The following is a 19,601-nucleotide window of genomic DNA, read 5'->3' on the forward strand; positions in this document are numbered from 1 at the left end:
GTGCAGCAGCCCTGGGCACTAGCAGGCACTACCAGCAGTTTCATTTAGCAACTCTGGGAAAGGTCCAGTCTGATTAGTCCCTGCAATCAGAAACTTGCCCCCTCCACCACCACATTTCACTAGCATTTCTTTCTGCACGAGCCACAGCCCACACTTTTCAAGCCCCACATTTCGCCATAAACAGATGGCCCAGTAATTGCTCCCAGGTATTTGGAAACGCCCAACAAGTTACACTGAAGTTGCAACAAGCTGCACTGAAGTTGCCTTGTCTTGGGATGCTGTAGTCACCCAGGGACGGTTTTGAAAATGAGATTATCACAGAATCATAGAATGCTTTGGGTTGGAAGGGACCTTTAGAGGTCACCTAGCCCAGCCCCCCTGCAGTGAGCAGGGACAGCTTTAACCAGATCAGGGTGCTCAGAGCCCCATCCAACCTGACCTTGAAGGTTTCCAGGGATGGGGCCTCCACTACCTCTCTGGGCAACCTGTTCTAGTGCTTGACCACCCTCATTGTAAAAAATTTCTTCCTTATGTCTAGTCTAAATCTATCCTCCTTTAGTTTAAAACCATTATTCCTTGTCCTGTCACAACAGGCCTTGCTAAAAAGATTGCCCCCATCCTTCCTGTAGGCCCCCTTTAAGTACTGAAAGGCCGCACTATGTAGGCTGTGAGTGGGTTTGAAGGGCCTGACCGCATCCCTGAGCTTGCGTCTGCCACTGTCGGGATGCGGGAAACACATAAAGCATTGAAGCCATGCTTCTGGCTGGGATTTTTGGGCCTAAAGTGATAAGCCTTGTGATGCTCGTATCAGGAGATACTGCTGTGCTTCCCACACTGCCATCCTTTCGACCGCGTTTTTCACATCCCTGAGGTTTCTGAACTTTCAGCCACCTTCTCTGGGAGCTCTCCTCAATAAAGCTAAGAATTTTATTACTGACTTAAGTGGAGACACAGTTAAACCAGCAGGACTTTTGCTCAGCAAAGACTGACACATACCTGGCTTGGTAGGCTCGTCTCATTTTCATGCTGTACTCGCAAATTCAGTGTGCAAGTAGCTACATGAGTGCTTCCACAAACAGATCTGCAGCCAGATGAGCAGAGATCAGCAAAAACAGGCCCTGAGGAAGGTGGGAATTGATCCCGATGCCTTATAAAAGTATGGGAGTTTTGTGCTTGCTTTGAATAGGCACAGGACGCTTGTTCCACCCACCCACATCATTCGTGTGCAGCAATGCATGCGCACGTCCATACTCCCACAGCATCCCATGGCAGGGCTCTGCTCTCCTGTATCCAGCCAAGCTCGAGGTCTCAAATCAGGCCATCTGAATCACCCTTAAAATCACTCATCGATTTTCTCTACTTTATTTATTAGACTAGAGAGCTGCTTCCATCCTCTCAGTTACCTGAGGTGACATTGCTCAGGAGCTCTCCTGCAGAGCTGTGCTCATACCAGACGCGTGTAGCACTCCTCACAGCGCCCACACAGGGACAACTCATTCCAGAATGTTTTTTTTTTAATGGGAATATTCCTTGCCACATTGTGCCATGGTAGTTTTTATGCAAACTGTTATAATCTGACCAGTTCTTTCTGAAATTTACAGGCTAGAAGGAAAATGATGAAAATGTTACCTTTTTTCCAAAGTGGTCCTATTGGAATACGCAGTGGATCAGAGGGTTGCATTGGTGCAAACAGGCAGCTTGAAAAGCCTTCAACATCAGTAGCTGAGCAAGTGTCTGCCTGTCCTGAACCTTCTGGAGACGAGATCTGGTCCAAGGACCAGGAGAAGATGAGTGAAAGGCCAGAGGCAGCCTGCAGACCCTCACGTGCATCTTCCATCACGAGCAATGAGAGCTGCGCCTCTGCTGGGGACACCCCTGAAAAGGGGAAGAAAGGAATAAAGGGAATCCTTACGAGTGCACTTAAGAAGATGAAAAAGGTCAAGCCACCCAGTGGTAAGTGCTCCTCCATCCACCTTGCCCCACCTCATAGGCCATAGTTATCTCTAGAGGGGCTACTTGAGGTGGAGAATTGTCCCCTTGAGAAACAAAGGCACTGACAGATTAAAGTGACTTGGCCAAGGAGCCTGGGGAAACATGGGCTGAGGGGGACATTACCTTAAGGACTGGTCCTTTGGTACCAAGGGGACACTCATTGAGGAACTGCCAGTTTGCAGGTTTTCTGTCCAAAATGAAACTTATTTCTACCTCTCATGGGAGCACAGAGATTTGTGAGTGGGTAAGAAACCAAGGCATACCTCTCTGCTCCGTTCCTCCATGAAACCACCACCCTGTGGAATGTCTTCTTCCCCCAGGGACGGCAGTGAGCAGCACGCATAGGTCTTTCCCAGGGCTGATATATAAACATACAGCTCTTCCAGTCATGGGCACCATCCCTGAAGGGTGCTTAGAGAGGTAGAAAAGTATGTGCTCAGAGAAACCCAGAACTGGAGAGGAAAGTGCCCCTTGGCACTTCCAAGGCTCACCTGCCGCCTCAGGTGATGTATCTCGTTAATCTGGTTCATAAACTTAGCAAGCTGTACCTTAAAATAAGTTAATTTTTTTAGTCCTACCTTCTATATTGGGGGGCTTTTCCAAAGTCTCACTGTTTTAGTACAAATTATCTCATTTCCAGGCAAGCCTTTACTTAATTGGCTTCTCTTTCTCCATGTGTCAAATGTTTTCCCTAACTGGTGGTTTTCCTTCTTGGCCTTGAATTTGCGCAACTAAATGAACTGAGTCTACTGAAAACAGGCCCTTTGTGCCCTTGTTCTTACTGCTGCATTGCCCCATTCCCAATATCTTTTTTTGAAATAAAGTGATCAGAATTGCAGAAAATACTCGAGATACCACCAATGCCTGGTACAATATGTTACCATTTTCCTATCTCAGCTGGACATTCCTCACTGGATACATCCTGGGGTCATATCTGACATTTTCACCATCATCTCACCATAATGATTTACTAATTCTGCAGGCATCTCTCTTCCTCCTCCATCTCAAGCTGATTCACATCCAGCTTGCAGCAGAAAGTCCTATTTGTTGCTAAGTAACTTTTGTTCTATTGAATTTGTGTCTTTGTGCTGTTAAATTTCAGCCCATTTACTATTCAAGTTATCCCATTTTTCCTGTGTAATACACCAAGCCCTCAGTTTCAATAACATCTCTGAACTTTGTGTAATCAGCAGATGCCAATAGGGCACTCCCAGCTTTTGTGCCTGTGGTGGGTTGACCCTGGCTGGATCCCAAGTGCCCACCAAAGCCGCTCTATTGCTCCCCTTCTCAGTTGGACAGGGGAGAGGAAATATAACAAAAAACTTGTGGATCGAGATAAGGACAGGGAGAGATCACTCACCAATTACTGTCGGGGGCAAAACAAACTCGACTTGGGGAAAACCAGTTTAATTTATTACCAGTCAAATCAGAGTAGGATAATGAGAAATAAAAACTAAATCTTAAAACACCTTCCTCCCACCCCTCCCATCTTCCCGGGCTCAACTTCACTCCCCATTTTCTCTACCTCCTCCCCCTGAGCAGCGCAGGGGGACAGGGAATGAGGGTTGTGGTGAGTTCATCACGCATTGTCTCTGCTGCTCCTTCCTCCTCACACTCTTCCCCTGCTCCAGCGGGGGGTCCCACCCACGGGAGACAGTCCTCCATGCACTTCTCCAACGTGGGCCCTTCCCATGAGCTACAGTTCTTGACCCACACTGGAGCAGTTCATGTCTTCCATGGGGTGCAGTCCTTCAGAAGCAGACTGCTCCAGCATGGGTCCCCTACAGGGTCACAAGTCCTGCCACCAAACCTGCTCCAGCGTGGGCTTCCCACGGGGTCACAGCCTCCTTTGGGCACATCCACCTGCTCTGGCGTGGGGTCCTCCCTAGGCTGCAGGTGGATATCTGCTCCACCATGGACCTCCATGGGCTCCAGGGGCACAGCTGCCTCGCCATGGTCTGCACCAGGGGCTGCAGGGGAATCTCTGCTCCGGTGCCTGGAGCACCTCCTCCTCCTCCTTCTTCACTGCCCTTGGTGTCTGCATGGTCATTCCTCTCACATATTCTCACTCCTCACTCCAGCTGCAGTTTGAGTCCCATTGTTTTTTTTTTTTTCCTTCTTCTTAAATATGGCATCCCAGAGGTGCTACCACTGTCACTGATGAGCTCAGCCTTGGCCAGTGGCGGGTCCATCTCGGGGCCAGTTGGTATTGGCTCTGTCAGTCATAGGGGAAGCCTCTAGCAGCTTCTCACAGAAGCCACCCCTGTAACCCCCCCGCTACCAAAACCTTGCCATGCAAACCCAATACATTGCCACAGTCTCTAACGAGAATATGAAGCAAGATGAGTTTCATTAATAACGTAAGCTTTCTCTACCCAGGGTTTTCCATACAAACCTTACACACCTAACAAAACTTATTTTGGGATATAATTTCTCCAGTTAACTAGTAATTTCCCAGATTGCACTGTATCAAGTAACTGGCTGTAGTTCAGATAAGATAGTTCAATTGTATTTATCTTGCCTGCTAAATGTGTCCTCCAAAAAAATGTCACAGGTCAGATTGTGCCAACCTATTTCTGGAAAACTCATGTGGTATTTCCTCTAGCACATCTTATTTAGCTACATCTTTCAGTCTACATTTTTTTTCTAAAGCCATGCTTCTTACTTGAGGTCATATTAATGGGAAGGGGGATATAAGTAAATAAACAAACCCCCACAAATCTAAATTTTGGAAAAATGATGGGTAGCACATGAATATCTGTCCATATGAAACACTGGTGCTAGGTATTCAAATTTGCATTGCCCCAGTTAGAGGCGGGCTAGAAATAATCTGATCTTTAAATAAAGAGAAAGATTTTCTATATGGTGAAGGAGACTAAGATCTAGCATTATAGAAATACAAACTTCTTTTTTAAAGTATTCCAGAACCATCATTTTATATAAAATAGAAATTTAAATCTTCGCTATTGGGTAAAGAAGGGCTGTTCTTTTTTTCACCAGTCAAACAAGTCATGGATCTCCTTGAAGAGCAAAAGCTTTGCGACGCCGCTCAGCATCTGATTGTCCTGGAGAAGAGCCTGTCTAGCAAAAGTGAGGACGGGCTGAACACCAGCCAGCAAGACATCGAGTCCATCTACGAAATTCTGAAGCACAAAGTCTTCAGCATCTTGAAAGACTCTATACTGCTAGCAAAAACAAACCCAGAACTGCTGCAGCAGGCAGTAGAGGCACTGAAAGAGCAGGAGAAAGAAGATCAGAACTACACATCAGAGAATCCACCTGACCAAAACATGCAATTTAGGCCTATAAAATGGAAAGAACTTTGGATGGCTACAGTAAAGGAGTCAGTAGAGGCTCGAATGAAAGACTCAAGCCATAGTCCTAGAACTGAGAACCTCTCTACAGTTGGCCAGAACCTCCTGCACATGGGGAAGACAATGAAAGAAGATTTGACAGTAGTTGTAAGGTATATTAAACGGCTTTATCCTCCGGAGTTTAATGTGTTCAGCACATATGCAGAACTCTACCACAATTATTTTGCCTCCCAGGCGAAGAAAACTGCTGAGTCTCCTCTGGAAGACAAGGATATTTACCTCCTCCTCTCATGGGTGCACAATATTTATCCAAAGTAAGTGAGGCTTTTACACGTGTTTATCCCTGGTGATCAACACAGGTTCACTGGCTGCAAACCAGACATTTGCTTGATTTATGAATAGGTATCATTGCAATGCAGTCTGGTACCTGGCTAGGTTTTAGTGTCACTGGTGTCATGCTGATGTACACCAGCTGGCTAGGACAGTCAGAAGGGACACGCTCAAGGCTGCTAGTTTGTAAACCAAGGGCTCACCCCACCATTCCGGCTTCTGGGCAACAGAGATACACACAGATGTTTAGGGCTTCACTTGTCAGGTAAATTGGGCAGGCTCATTGCCCTGATCTCTATTCCAGTTGCAGACCTGAACTCATTCTTAGAGAATCTGGAAATTTCAGCCCTCTGGACCAGAGGACAGCCAGTACATAGAACAACCTGAGATGCAATTATCCTGGGCACGGAGGATGTTGCTTAGGCGTTACCCACAGTGTGTGCTCTCCTCCAGGTTAGGAAACCAGAGAGTGCACCCCTGTGGGAGGACACCATCAGCCAAGGGTCACCCTTCACCCTGACAAGCTCTGTATGTTATGGAACTGAAAATATTACTTGTGACTTACAGTACTGGATGGAGAATCGGGAGCTCTCATTTCTTAGGTGAAAACCAGTAAATACACCAGCAGTGTTTCTTCCAGCCATTCAACTTTCACCCCCCCTTTTTCCTTCTCGTGTTTCACTGACGGAATAAAACAAGTCAGTGTTGATCCTGGATGCTTTCCAGAGCCAGCACTGTGCTCTAGGTCAGGATGTTCATGCCTGAACCAGCATGTGTTTGGAAATCAGTAGCTGTGAGGAGCAGGGCTCAGCCAGAGCAGTGCAGCCCAGTGCTGGGGATGGTGTTGGCCGGGGCAGCGGCTGCTTTGCAGGGTGTTACCAGAGGCCAGGTCCAGATGACTGTTCAGGGACCACCTCTCTCCATGACCAGCAGTGAAAGGAGCAGCGAGGAGGAGGAGGGCTGCACAGCAGCCTGGCCCCAGCTTCTGCACCATATCAGAAACAGCCCATGTGCAGTACTCAGTGGTGTACCCAGTGTACCCCCATGGAGCTGGGTCATGTGCAAACATGGGAATCAGGCAATGCTCAGGGTTATTCTCTGCAGCTCCAGAGGGAGAGGCTGCTTCCAAATCAGCCCTCCCATGAGTGCTGGCCTGAGCCCCCCACAGCTGGCAGGTCCCTTCCCTCGAAGCTGCTCAGGAGCACCTAGCTCAGCCAGCATGTGGTGGGGACATGACAGCAGGGTATGAAACTGCCTGCTCCATTCCTAGCTAGCCACAAAATGCCAGCTTTTCTTCTGATCACTTCTCTGTATTGATGGAGAAAGGCTGTGTCCCATACCCAGCACAGTGGCCGGTGCTCAGGAGCTCAGCAGAACACAACTCCATTCCCTGGGGTTGCTCAGGGTCCCACCCTCACAGGTCCCATCCCTGGCACAGATTCAGCTCCTCCAAGTCCTGCCTGGACTAAGGACAATGTACATTTCCATCTGTGTTTTCACTGATATCCTCAAAAAGTGTTAGTGATTTGCATCAACAGCTGTCTTAAATTACACTGCCCTTGGAAAATGTGATTGTTTGGCTTTTTCATTCCAGAGATATGAGAAAAGATCATGTTTTAGGAGGGGAGTTGGAGAAAGTTAAGCTTGGAAGCCTTTTGCCATCAAGTCTGAGCAAAGACCTTGAAATGAAATACCTTGACAGTGAAGAGGTGAGAATCCGTTCAGTCCCTCCTCTTCCCTTTACTGCTCTCAGATGACTCCTTGGAGAAGCTCTGACTTGTCCTGCATGCACACTTCTCAGCTATGTCACACACCCTTCTAGAGAGAAGCAAAAGCAAAAATGCTTTTGTTTCTTTTGTGGGGACAGGTTGGCTTTCTTCTGGACGGGACTTGCAGAGCAAACTCCTGCTTAGCTCAGCCTTCTGCCCTGCGAGCCATCAGAAAAGAATGGCTCTGTTCTAGCAAACCTTGTGGTAGGAAGGTGGGAAAAAAATCTAACGACAAATCTTTATGGGTAACTTTCCAGTTTTCTGCTAAATCCCCAGAAGGATTTGTGCTCCCTCTCGCAGGATGGATTCAGAATTACTTTTGGTCTCTGCAGCGGTGCCAGACCTTGGTTGAGCACAAAGCATGCACATCTGGTCTTGAAAAATCTGTCTCTTTGATCGAGAATCGCCTGGTCCGCAGAAAATAACAGTTGCTCTTGGTTTTGGATCACTCTTGCCTTAATGGAAACAAGAAGCAACTTTTACAGTACTCCCATAGCTTAGTGCTTCTGGCATTTTGGGCTGGAATTCCTGGAAAATGAGAAGACAAGTTCCAGGTTTAGCTGTAGCCCGTGATGGTTTGCAGATGGGAGAGGTGGGTGTGAGGGCTGCGAAGCGCATGAACAAAGCACTTGGTGATCAGCGATAGACGCCAGCCACTGTACAGACCATTTCCAAAGCCTTGCTGCACAGTGTGCACGCAGGAGGGGTCGGAGCAGAGAAAACCTGAGAACGCTTTGTTTCACTCTCCAGTGCTCGTAAGACGTTAGAAGTGCTTATGAAAAAGGATTGCAAAACCAGGCCCAGAGGGTAGCATTGAGTGTTACGCACAATGTGTGGCTGGGGGAATTTGGGCTCTGGCATGCGTAGCTGCGTGCAAGCTTCCTACCCACTGCTCCCCTCCCCTGCCCTCGAGATCACCACTGACGTGGCAGGGTGGCAGGCAGGGATGTAGGTCTTGATCTTCATTCCTACCCTGAAATACTCAACTCGCTATTGTGTAGGTGGATATTGTGAGGGGGTTGTCCTTGCTGACGTGAGGCTGTGGATGAGGCGTCTCCTAACAAAGAGCCTTTATTTCTTAGCCAGGGCCGAGGAAAAAGTCTGCTCAGCCAGAGAAATGGTGGGTGGGCGAGTAAAGCCTGCATAAGGCAGGAACTGCTACATCCACTTTGTGGTAAATGCTGTTGTTTTTCTTCCCTAAAGGCTACTATCAAAAATTCACTGAGCAAATGTTTAGATAAAGAAATCCAAAGATGGAAAGAAGACAGAGAACCAGAGCAACTAAATGGACATTTTCAGAGTGAACTACTAGCAATATTTGTTATCCAGGTAATACAGATATATGTTAAAAACAGTTGCATCCTGCCTGTATTTAGGATGTGAGACTAACTATAGTCAATTCAGGGAAGCGAAAGTCCAAGTCGCTTGTGTAGGGTGGTAGTGGAGGTGGGTGGTACGGGGGAGCCCTAACCCAAGGTCTGGCATCATCCTGGTCTAGTACGTGATGGAGACAAACTCCTCTATAAGCAAAACAAGCAGGAGAGCTGCCTTCATTTCTCCCTGTGTGGTCTCTTCTGCACCCCCAGCCGAAGCCAAGCCATTAGGTGCTGGTTAACGTAGCAGCACAGAGACAAGAGACAGGTTTAGCCGAGTGAGGAAGCACGGTGCTGTTGCCCTGCTTGCTCCCAGGGAGACTGTCACGGGCAGAGCTGCTCTGAGTGCTCGTGCCCTTTCCCCATGCTCAACACTCTCCCTCCTCTCACTGCAGAGGATTAGTAGAGTTCATTTTTAAAAAATAAACCTTTCATATATTGAGGTTGTTGTGCTTAAATTGGGGTTTTTTTAATGCAGTCATATGACATTCGTCAAAAAAGCAAAAAACCCAAGTGTCACTTTCCCCACTTTCTCAGCTATTTTACAGACGTTCTTTAATGCTTCTTTCTTCTTCACCTCTCTCCCCATTTGAAAATGGAGTTCAAAACTGGCTTGAACCCACCAAATAAGTATAGCTGCTCTGCACGGTCCCTGGCTCAGTCGCAGGGAGGGGTGCAGGACAGCTGGGCACAGTTACCACAGTTAAGGATCTGTGGCCTTCTTAACCAGGGAACCTGGCCTTTTTGGAACAGTCAGCATTTAAAATTGATCTTGTTTGTTTGTTAGAGTGTCTACAGTGGCCAGCAGCGAGCCAAGGACATCAGCACGGCACTGGGCGAGGAGCTGTCGCATCGCCTGTGGAAGGAGCTGCCTGCCTTCCTGAAAAGGTGCGGTAAGGCAGCGTCGGGCAGCAGGGCTGGCAGAGCTGCCCCGGGGCATGCACTCATCCGCCTCTCCTCTTCCCATCTCCCCTCCAGCTACAAGGATGCTTTTGAAGACTTTAAGGAGAAATGCAAGAAGCACAGACACTACAAGCCTATACTGATTGCAAATATTAACAACTGCTGGAATTTTAGGTAAGGGTCCAAAAGAAAAGGCTTTGCTCCTTCCTCTGCAGGCAATGGGTAATAGCATGATAGAGGGGAGGTACTCCAGAGTGGGCAGAGGAAGGTCCATCTGCCTGCAGAGGAAGGTTTGGAGACTTCTGAATTTCTCTATATATATCTCTTTTGACGACAGATTATTCTGACCTTGCTGATACTTCCTTGCAGAGTCTATGCAGAGAAAAACATGGCAGAAGAGGACTGCAATAAAGCCAGTATACTCAGCACTCTCAGCGACATTGAAAATAGTGGCTTTGACGTGCTGCTTCAACAGCTGTTTGCCCAGCTGAAGGTACCGGATCTGCGCCTCACACCCTCCTGCCCCGTGGCTCAGCCTGTGCCGGTACCGGCCATGTTCCCCTGCCATGCTATCGGTTGCCCAAATCTTTGATTCAAATGCAGCAAAGTTCAGAAGGGCTGTGGGGCAGGTCACCCCTCAGCATCAGTCAGAAAACTCTGAATCACCTCTCCTTGAGCTGGTCCTCAAGCCTGCAGGCAAAACAGGTGCAGCTACATAGGCATGACTGTGCAGACGAACCTAAAAAGTGCTGAACAGATCTAAGATAACTGCTGTAGGAAGGAGAGTCTCAACCTGCAAGTCTTTACACTCCAAACGTAGGAAGCAATCACAAATGACATGAACTGCAATTACACAGCTTTTGGCTTCTTCATAAAGGTGGCCTGAAAGGCAGTTTTGGTTTCTTTTTTTTTTTTTTTCTTTTTTTTATATATATAACACAACAAGCTTTTTAAGTTAAGCAAGTGTGGTGGAGGGGAAGGCATAGGAGTCAGGAATGTTCAGCCACAATCTCTCCTGCTTTCTCTGTAGGGCCTTTTGGAAGGCATCTGACAGAGCAGGGGTGCTTTTTTTATTTTCGTATTTATTTACTGTGGTCAAGAGAAATTACGATTAATAATGTCTTATAATGATTCATTTTTTTGCCTGATGGTTCCATAATTCTCTAATCAGACAAGGTGGTGTGGCCAAAACATAAAACGTGGAAATAAAAAAACGCATCTCCAATATGAGCCTTTCAAGCCCTCAGTCTTCATCATGAGGAACCAAGAAGGGGGCACAAAACCAATACAGCCCCCTCTTCCCCTGCCCCTGTAAGTCATTGTCACATGTCCCTGCACAGGACTGCATGCCACACTGTCACTATGTAGGATACTGTATATATAGAAATGTTAAATATACGTGTGTGTAGAATTTGTTTTGAGGGAACTAAGCAGATTTTCCTTTTTTTCAGCCGATTTATAAGAAGTTTACAGAAAATAAGTGGGACTCCAGCGATGAAATTATGAACGAGATCATTAAAAACACCAGCAAACATATTTCAGACTTCCAGACCCTAAAGGACCCTTTCTACCATGTAAGTCCAAGAGAAATATCGGGGGGATTCTGGGATGCCAAGACTCCATTTTCAGCTCTGATCCTCTGCACTGGAGTTGCCTTGACCCGCGTTAAGCTGGCGAGCTGGCCTGGCATCAGGGAGCCCTCTCAGGCAGGATTTCCATCAGCATGCTTTTTACCTAGATTAGCCATATAAATCTTACTCTTCTCCAGCAGAAGCACGCTCCTGCAGCCCTGCTGCAGTGTTTGCAGAGAAAACTACCCTTGCGGTAGAGAAAGTAGGGATTGCCCAAAATATGGCTTTATTTATGTATCGGTTTGGTTTAGCAACCTTGAAACGTGGATGCAATTGCACGGTTCTGTCTCATGGCTCCTTTGGTTGCTCTAAGGACCAGAGGAGATGGATGCAACTGCGACAAATCCCAAATAACTGAGCCAAAACCATATTTTCAGTGGTGCTGGAGTATTGTCCTGGTTTCAGCTGGGATAGAGTTAATTTTCTTCCCGGTAGCTGGCACAGTGCTGTGGTTTGGATTTAGTATGAGAATAATGCTGATAGCACACTGATGTTTTAGTTGTTGCTGAGTACTGCTTATGCTAGTCAAGGACTTTTCAGCTTACCATGCTCTGCCAGGTACACAAGAAGCTGGGAGGGGGCACAGCCAGGACAGCTGACCCAAACTGGCCAAAGAGCTGTTCCATACCATAAGAGGTCATGCCCAGTATATAAACTGGGGGGAGCTGGCCAGGGGGCAGCGATCGCTGCTTGGGGGCTGGCTGGGTATCAGTCGGCAGGTGGTGAGCAATTGCACTGTGCATCACTTGCTTTGTATATTATTATTACTATTATTATTATATTGTTGTTATTACTACTAGTATTTTACTTTATTTTACTTCAATTATTAAACTCTTCTTATCTCAACCCAGGAGTTTTCTCACTCTTAGTCTTCCGATTCTCTCCCCCATCCCACCAGGGCAGGGGGAGTGAGCGAGCAGCTGCGTGGTGCTTAGTGCCATCCTGCCTTTGTCTTTTTAGTAGCTGAAATAAAATTATGATGTTTTGGTATGAGAGAGAGGAACAGGAAGAGCAGCATGATTTCCTGTTTCTCTGGAGTACTGCTACTTTTTCTCTAATATGTTAGATCTTTTCTATTCCTTCAACTCTTCCCAGAAGGAAACAGCATTTGGAAATTCCCACACTTCATTAGTTTGAGTACAAAGAAATTCTCGGTATCTAGGATGTCACATAACCAGTCATGGGGAGGCTGGCAACCAGCACTGTTCCTCACGTGTGATCAGCAGCAGGCATTTGGTGGGGCATGTCTTAAAACACCCAAGATGTTTTTGTCCTCCATCCACACACGGTTTGTTTTGTCCCCAAGCAAAAGATAGATGGATCATCCCCCCTCTGCTTCCCAACAGGCTATCGTCGAGAAGATCCACGCCCGTTTGGTTAAAGAGTACATCGTGAGGCTGCTGAAGAGGAAAGTCAGCCTGAAAACTCCAGCACAACAGCAAAACCTGGCTCAATACATCTCCAAGAACGCTGCTGACCTGGAAGCCTTCTGCACCAGCAAGGTACATGAGTGCTCACCATGTCCACACCAGCACGGGACACAGGCACACTGAAAAACAGGAAAATAAATTTTCTGGGGTCTCTCGTTAGCCTTTCCGACTCAGCTTAATTTCCTGGAAGGAAGAACCTTAGGCAGAAAGAGGTCTCCAAGTGCTTGTGGGCATGAAGGCTCCCCTGCCACCAGCCTGCGCGCCCCCAGAGGGAGAGCAATGATTTCTTCCTCCTTTGTCCCATAGGCAGTGGCTTCCTTTTGAAGGTTTATATTAATACGGTTAGAAGATTTAGCTAAACACTGCAGTTCTCTGGTTTCAGTACAACTTATGTGGAGTCTGGGTTTTGACTCTCCCCCCTCGCCCTTGATTTCCCTCATTCTCCTGCTTTTAGGTCAGGCAGGGGCTGGAATGGGCAGTCTGGGGTCACGGATACACAAGGGTTTCCTCCACCAGAGACCCTTGCTTTTTCTGCATGGCTGAAACACCCTTCTCTGTCATCTGAGATCACGTCCCTCCTTTCACACCTTTAAATTTGCCTGCACAAAAGCGAAGTCAAGCCCTGTCCACCACCTCATGCACATTTGACAGGAGAATGAACAAGCCTGAGCATCACCCAGTGTGGGCAGGAGATCAGGCAGCCAGCACCTTGCGATATCCAACGGCCAGAAAACAGGACCAGTTGGGGCTTTTACCTGAGTGGGCAGGGAACGGATTTTGGCAACACCTGGAGATGCTAAAGGCAGGGTTGTGTGCAGAGCTGGGAGAGAGCAGCATTGCTAGCACATTACCTTGCCCATCAGACCTTGTACCCATGCCAGGCAGCATAGAAACCCAAGGAAAGGAAAATGTGATGGGAGGGAAGAGCAGAGAGAGTGTGTCGGGGTGGATGCCGAAATCTTGGTCTTATGGCAAACCCTACACCACTTGTGTAAGAGGATTAAAAACCACCACAAAACTAATCCAATTTCTCCAAGGCTGGCCCAGGCAAAGTCTGGGCTAGAAACATCACTGAAAACAATGAGGCACCTAAAATCGCTGCCATGTCCTTCCCCCTCACCAGAAAACAGCCTCAGGAGCCGGCTTGGTGGCACCCCTGGTGAAACACAGCTCCTGGGCTGGGCAGAGGTTTGCATCTCCACGATGCCCTGCTGACTGCTTTCTCTTCTGGCAGGGGTCTCAAGCCACATGGCTGAATTCAGCGCTCCCCAGACTGGCTGAAATAATCCGACTTCAGGATTTAGGTGCTATTAAAATTGAAGTTGCAACACTCGCCACGACATACCCAGATATCCGGTAAGAGACACTGAAGCAAATTTGCAAATACTTGTATGGATTTTTTTTTGAGCCAGGAAACAGTCAAATATTAGCATAGGTGAGGTTCATATAGCCTGAGTCTATAAAAACAGGTGGGGGCTGCCTGCCAGGCTATGGCAATCCCAGTGCCATCGGACAACAAAATAAACTATTAAAAAAGGCCTATTTAGATATTCGAAATTCTGGTCTGATTTTCTCCTTTGCCTTGGAGATTCCCTACTCTACCCCAAACCTCCTTGGGCAGTGCTGGATCCCGTGTAGGATTGCCAGACGCCAAGCTGGCATCTGCTGGGGATCTCAGCACCCACCGCGGGGTGGGGACCACATCCTGGCACAAGGAGCCTGGCACGCAGAGGTCTGCAGGAGGAGATAACACCTCCCCGTTTCTCTTCCACAGCAAAAAGCACATGGAAGCGTTCCTGTACATCAAAGCCAATTTGTCACGCAGCGAACTCAAAAGCATCCTGGGCTACTTGGCAGACAGCACAGCATCCACACCACCCGGGGCCCCACTCTTCTCCAACATAAACATCTCCTAGGCCAAGGCACCCCTTGGCACCCCCTTGTGCCGGACTGTGGGCGAAGCCAGGGATGGAGACTGTCCCCTGGAGCCATGCACAGCGCACACTGCCGCCTTTTCCTACGGAAAGTACTTTGTCCTAATCAGGTGCTCAGCATCTCTGTGGGAATCACCGTCCTCCGTGCACAGCCAGGACAAGGGGCACCTGTGGGAGGAGCAGTGCTTGCAAGGACCGGGGCTGCTCCTCGCAGCAGCCACAGACTCCCTCCAAGGTCTCCTTGGTGCCTCCGCGTTCTCTGCCTGGACACTGTCTCTCAAAAGTGCTCTGACCTCTGTCTACCTCACAGGGTGCTGTGAAGGGCACGTCACTGACTCCCCAGCTAGCCCAGACCGAGCAGGCACCTCCTATGTAGCTTTTTGTCTTCTAAGGAAACGGAGGGAGACAAAAACTGAAGCCAAAATTTAGAGATGTTGGAAAAGTCCCATGTGAGCATGCTTGCACCCCATCTGTCTTCCTCTGAGCCAGGCAGGGGGGGCAGCTGCGTTAGGCTGATGGGAGAGGCACCAAGTTTTGGGCCAGCAGGAGCTGTCACTCAGCCATGCCGGGACTCCTGCTGTCCCACTGCGCTGCAGCACCCCCAGATCTGGGGGTTGGAGTGGTCCCGGCTGCACACTCTGCCCCATGCAGCGACGTTGCCCAGGGGCTTCAGGGTTTCCGAACCAGCCCCGGAGAGCCCCGGCTGGCCCCGCAGCAGCGGTCCAGCCAGGGCAGCGTGTGCTTCCTTCACCTCCGTGAGGTGGGAGCGCCCGCCACCCCCGGCAGCCGCGAGCCCCTCTGCAGTGACCCCATGCAGTCCGTCTGCACTGAAGTGGCACCCCGCTAACAGAGGGTTAGGAGCAAACCACCTGTTGCAGTGGATTGTGTGGGCTAAGCACCGGCATCTAGTAAAGCACTTTGGCTACTAAGCCCTCCTTATCGAGTAGAGGGCTTTTCCAGACCCTCATTAACATCATGGGTTTTGAATGGGTGGTGGAACTGGTCTCGAAAGCCATTATAACGTATCAAGCATCCTGCACACATCATTCTTTCCTTGCTCGCTCTTTCCTCTCTTGCTGTGAGGTAGATATGGTGCGAGGTTGTGAAAGTATGTTTTGTTTTTACAGCCCAGATTTTGGGAAGTGAATCACTTGCCAAAACAACAATGTGTGTAGTTGAAGCCCTTTCCCTTCTGTTTTTCTCTGTTTCAACTTCTGTATCAGTCTGTAGAAAGTCGGTCTGGAAGGAAGACACATAATGACTGTGCAAACCATGTAATGTATTTATATGCATATGCAGTATTCCACTGGTATATTTTTGCATCCAATTTTATTTTTTCTCAGTTAGAGATATTCATTTGCAGAGTTTATATTTAAATGGTATTCAAATATGCTAGAAAAGTGACTCATTTATTCTGTCTCTGACTGTTGTTTACTGCGTTGCCATATGTAGTCCTATGTACTCCTTCAAAGGGCCAATTCTTCCACTACTCCCAGCCTGCTCCAGTGAATGTCACCCACTGGTTCCAGGTAGGGAGGGTCTTGCTGGACTACAGACAAGCTGGAAAAGCAGAGGCGTGCTCTGTTTGTGCTGTGTATGTGTCCCATAGCCTGGCTTTCCTTACTCTCTGGAGCAAGGACTGTCATGGGCACCATGTTTATGGTATCTGGTATAACAAGGTCCAAAATGTCAGCCTCTAAGCACTACCGCAGTCTCAATGTTGAATAATAAAAAGATATATATTTGACATACATCTCATCCTTACTGCTCTGGCATCCCCCTTCCTCCATCTCTGTTGTCTCCTCCTGTTCATATGAGTCTTTAGCAGATACAGCCCACCCGAATTTGGCCCAGCCAGCCCTGCTGGCCCCCATTTACCCTCCTAGCAGCTGCTGTTAAACCTGTGGCTCTGCTGCTGTCAGCAGTGAGATGGATGCAGGAGTCCTCTGCTGACAGGTTATGTGACAAAATTCTACACTGGGTGAAAAACAGTGCTTTGGTTTCAGCCTGCTGCCTGGTCATGGGTAGTGCAAACCTCCCTCTCCTTCCATAAGCACACTCACGCTCCCACAAAACCTCATATATACACATAATTTAAAAACTTATTACACATTATTTAAACACTTATCCCAGATACAATTTAAAGCCAACTGCCAAAATGACTTCTGACAGTGCTGAGCACTCATGACAGCTGTCACCTATTGTGCAACATTTTCTTTCCCAATTAGTGAAAAGTGTTATTGCTAAAAATCATTGCATTTTGATTTAGAGATCTGTTGAGGGCCTACAGAAATGCATCACAGAAGTGATTGCACTGGTCTTTAAAAAAAAAAAAAAAATCAAGCTAAGTAAGTCCTGGAAGGAAAACAGTGAATCTATTTATATATCATAATTAGGATGGGTAGGAGAAAATGGTTTTCATACACATTTCATAAGCCATATGGAACTGCATTGTGCAATTCTCTTCATCCTGCTATAAAAGCCCAGCTTTCAGCTCTAATGAGCCCAGGAAACTAATTTATTTATCTTCCTGTATGACTCAACATTCACAATGGCATTTATTTATATGTGGCATATTACACATAGCTAGGTACTTTCAGGAGGCTGCATGAATGTCTTCTGATAACAGTGCCAGATTAATACTGATAAATAGCACTCCAATAAACTAACAGAATAAAATTTCCTGAGGTCAGCGTGGCGGGATTTTCTTTATTCACGCAACCTCTGCTGATATTACTGTCTGCCCCTCCTTGGAGGCAGGGCAGACAGCCAAGATGAAAAAATATAAAATCAGCTTTACAAAACAGTTAAGAAAACTGGTTCCTGGGCACAGTTGCTGTGGCATTGCCAGCTCACCAAGTTGGTTGTCATCAGTGTCACCAGGACATCAGCCTGCAACAGCCACCACATTGGACACGGACCGAGCTCACACATGCACGCACACACACTCCTTGCTCCCTACTCATCCATCCCACCAGGCACTTCCGTCGTTTGGCATTAAACTGGCAATCTGCAGTGCAAAAGACACAGAGATGCAAAGCATAGCATACCAGAGGGTGGGCTGAGGCATTACTCGCCTCCTCTGCTCCTGCAGGAGCTATCTGCTGCATGCCAAGTCCCTGATGACACCTGGGCAAACCTCTGCCCTTGCTGCAGGGAAAACCAAAACCAGCCAGAGAGCTCCTGGGCTCCTCCCAAGGGTGGGCATGATGATAAAAAGCAGAAGCCTTCTGCTTAGACCCTGCTGAGAAACTTTGGAGTCTCCAGACCTCGAAATGAAGAGTTAAGTAACCAGAATGCCTGCAGTGCCTCCCCCTTGGGGCTGGATCTTCTCACCAGGATCCCCTGAGAGATGACAGGATGCGACTACAGGCCATAGGATTTATTGATATGCAGTTTTTAAGAGAGACACACTAGGCCAAAGTGCTTTGGCAACTAGATGTTTCCAAATTCAGCCCACATCTCCAGGTGGACAGTCCTGGCTTCATTGACAGGCACAGTGACATGCATAGGTGACACAGTCTCTCACCTACTAATCGATGTAAAGAGGCAATTACGTACTCACAAAGTGCATGGCAGCAACTTGCTGACCTCCATTTGCAAATCTTGTATTTAATTTAGCTGGTATGAACTTTAATAGGAGAAAACCTGGAAACCCCAATCCAGTGGGAAAAGACCGTGAAACCTGGCAATGCGTGGAGCATCCCGACGGAAAGGTGCACCTGCAGTGAGTGGGGATGGCAGAGCCTCCTTCCCTTGGGGAATTAGGGCTCACAGGCTGCGGGCCCTGCATCTCCCAGCACAACTTCATGGGCTGGCCCATCACCTGCCTCTGCTTCGCACCGCTTGGGTCAGAAGCCGGTGCTGGGGACCAAATGGGCAGGAGTCAGCATCACTGAATGTTGGGGAGGAAGGATATTTTGGGAATGGGCTAGAAGCTGGTAAGCTTGGGTGTGACACTAGCAAAATCGTGCTTTGCCATGCTGTAGATTGAAACCCATGAGAGTAATTGCTGCCTTCCTGCATGGCTTAGAAGAGGATGTGGCCACACCACCCACACTGATATCCTTGAAATACAAAATAGCTCTTCTGTAGCCACAATAATGGAGATGGCAGCTAATGTTGGGGGATTTCAAGAATTACTCATCAGTGCAGCAACCACAGATTTCCCCCTTAGCAAAGGTGCAACTCCACACTGCTGGGGAGGGAGGCAAATCTCACCTCCTGGGGGGAAACCAGAGGAAATGCGATGGAGCAGGCGCACACATCAGATTGTTCAGGTGCACGTTACCGGAGGAAGGTTAACTGCATTTTTTAAAGCAATATGAAGTTAAAGGCTCCTGTGAAGTGAATGTTCACACTGCTGGACGCCACTTCTCCTTGCTACCCAAGGCTTTCTCCTCTAGAAATCAGGTTAAAAAAAAAAATCCTTTTGAACTGATCAGATTGGAGGCTTCCCTACAAACCCATTTTTCATCTTTTCTCTGGGTCTTGTCCCCTCAGAGGTTTTCAGTTGCTTCTTTCACCTCTCCACAAGTCTTAGGTGTTCGCCCCAGCTCCCCTCCCAGCATTACCCAGTAGTGGCCTTGGATCATGTTCTCCTAAACCTCCCCCACTTCATTCAGCAGATGGGACACACCAGGGCATATCATGTACCAGCACCCAGAAAGACCATCATTTGAGGACAAGGAATTCATTGCTATTTATCTAAGTAGTTTTCATCCAAATAGGACAGAGCATTTGAGCTGTAATAACTCTCCTAATGGACTAATAAAAGAGGAAAACTTATCATTTAGCAGAAAAGCTGCGCTCTCAAAAGTACTCATTAATGTTGGAACAGCTGTGATGAGGAGACATTAGCTCTGAAAGGGAGGAGACTATAACAAACTCTCGGGTAGAACAATATTGGTCCTGGAGCCTTCAAG

General features: G+C 47.8%; 1 protein-coding gene across 1 annotated transcript; it reads left to right on the forward strand.

Annotated features, from left to right (window-relative positions):
- The first annotated feature begins 1,613 nt into the window (after nt 1–1,613).
- Nucleotides 1,614–14,658, forward strand: TNFAIP2 (TNF alpha induced protein 2). Its single transcript, XM_009488718.2, has 11 exons — nt 1,614–1,953; nt 4,993–5,620; nt 7,231–7,345; nt 8,609–8,734; nt 9,566–9,666; nt 9,757–9,855; nt 10,051–10,174; nt 11,133–11,255; nt 12,659–12,814; nt 13,977–14,098; nt 14,517–14,658. Exons 1-11 carry the CDS (start codon nt 1,614–1,616, stop codon nt 14,656–14,658), a joined length of 2,076 nt encoding a protein of 691 aa, XP_009486993.2.
- Nucleotides 14,659–19,601: the final 4,943 nt, after the last annotated feature.

Source organism: Pelecanus crispus, chromosome 6 (assembly GCF_030463565.1).
Source record: "Pelecanus crispus isolate bPelCri1 chromosome 6, bPelCri1.pri, whole genome shotgun sequence".
Taxonomy (NCBI): Eukaryota; Metazoa; Chordata; class Aves; order Pelecaniformes; family Pelecanidae; genus Pelecanus; species Pelecanus crispus.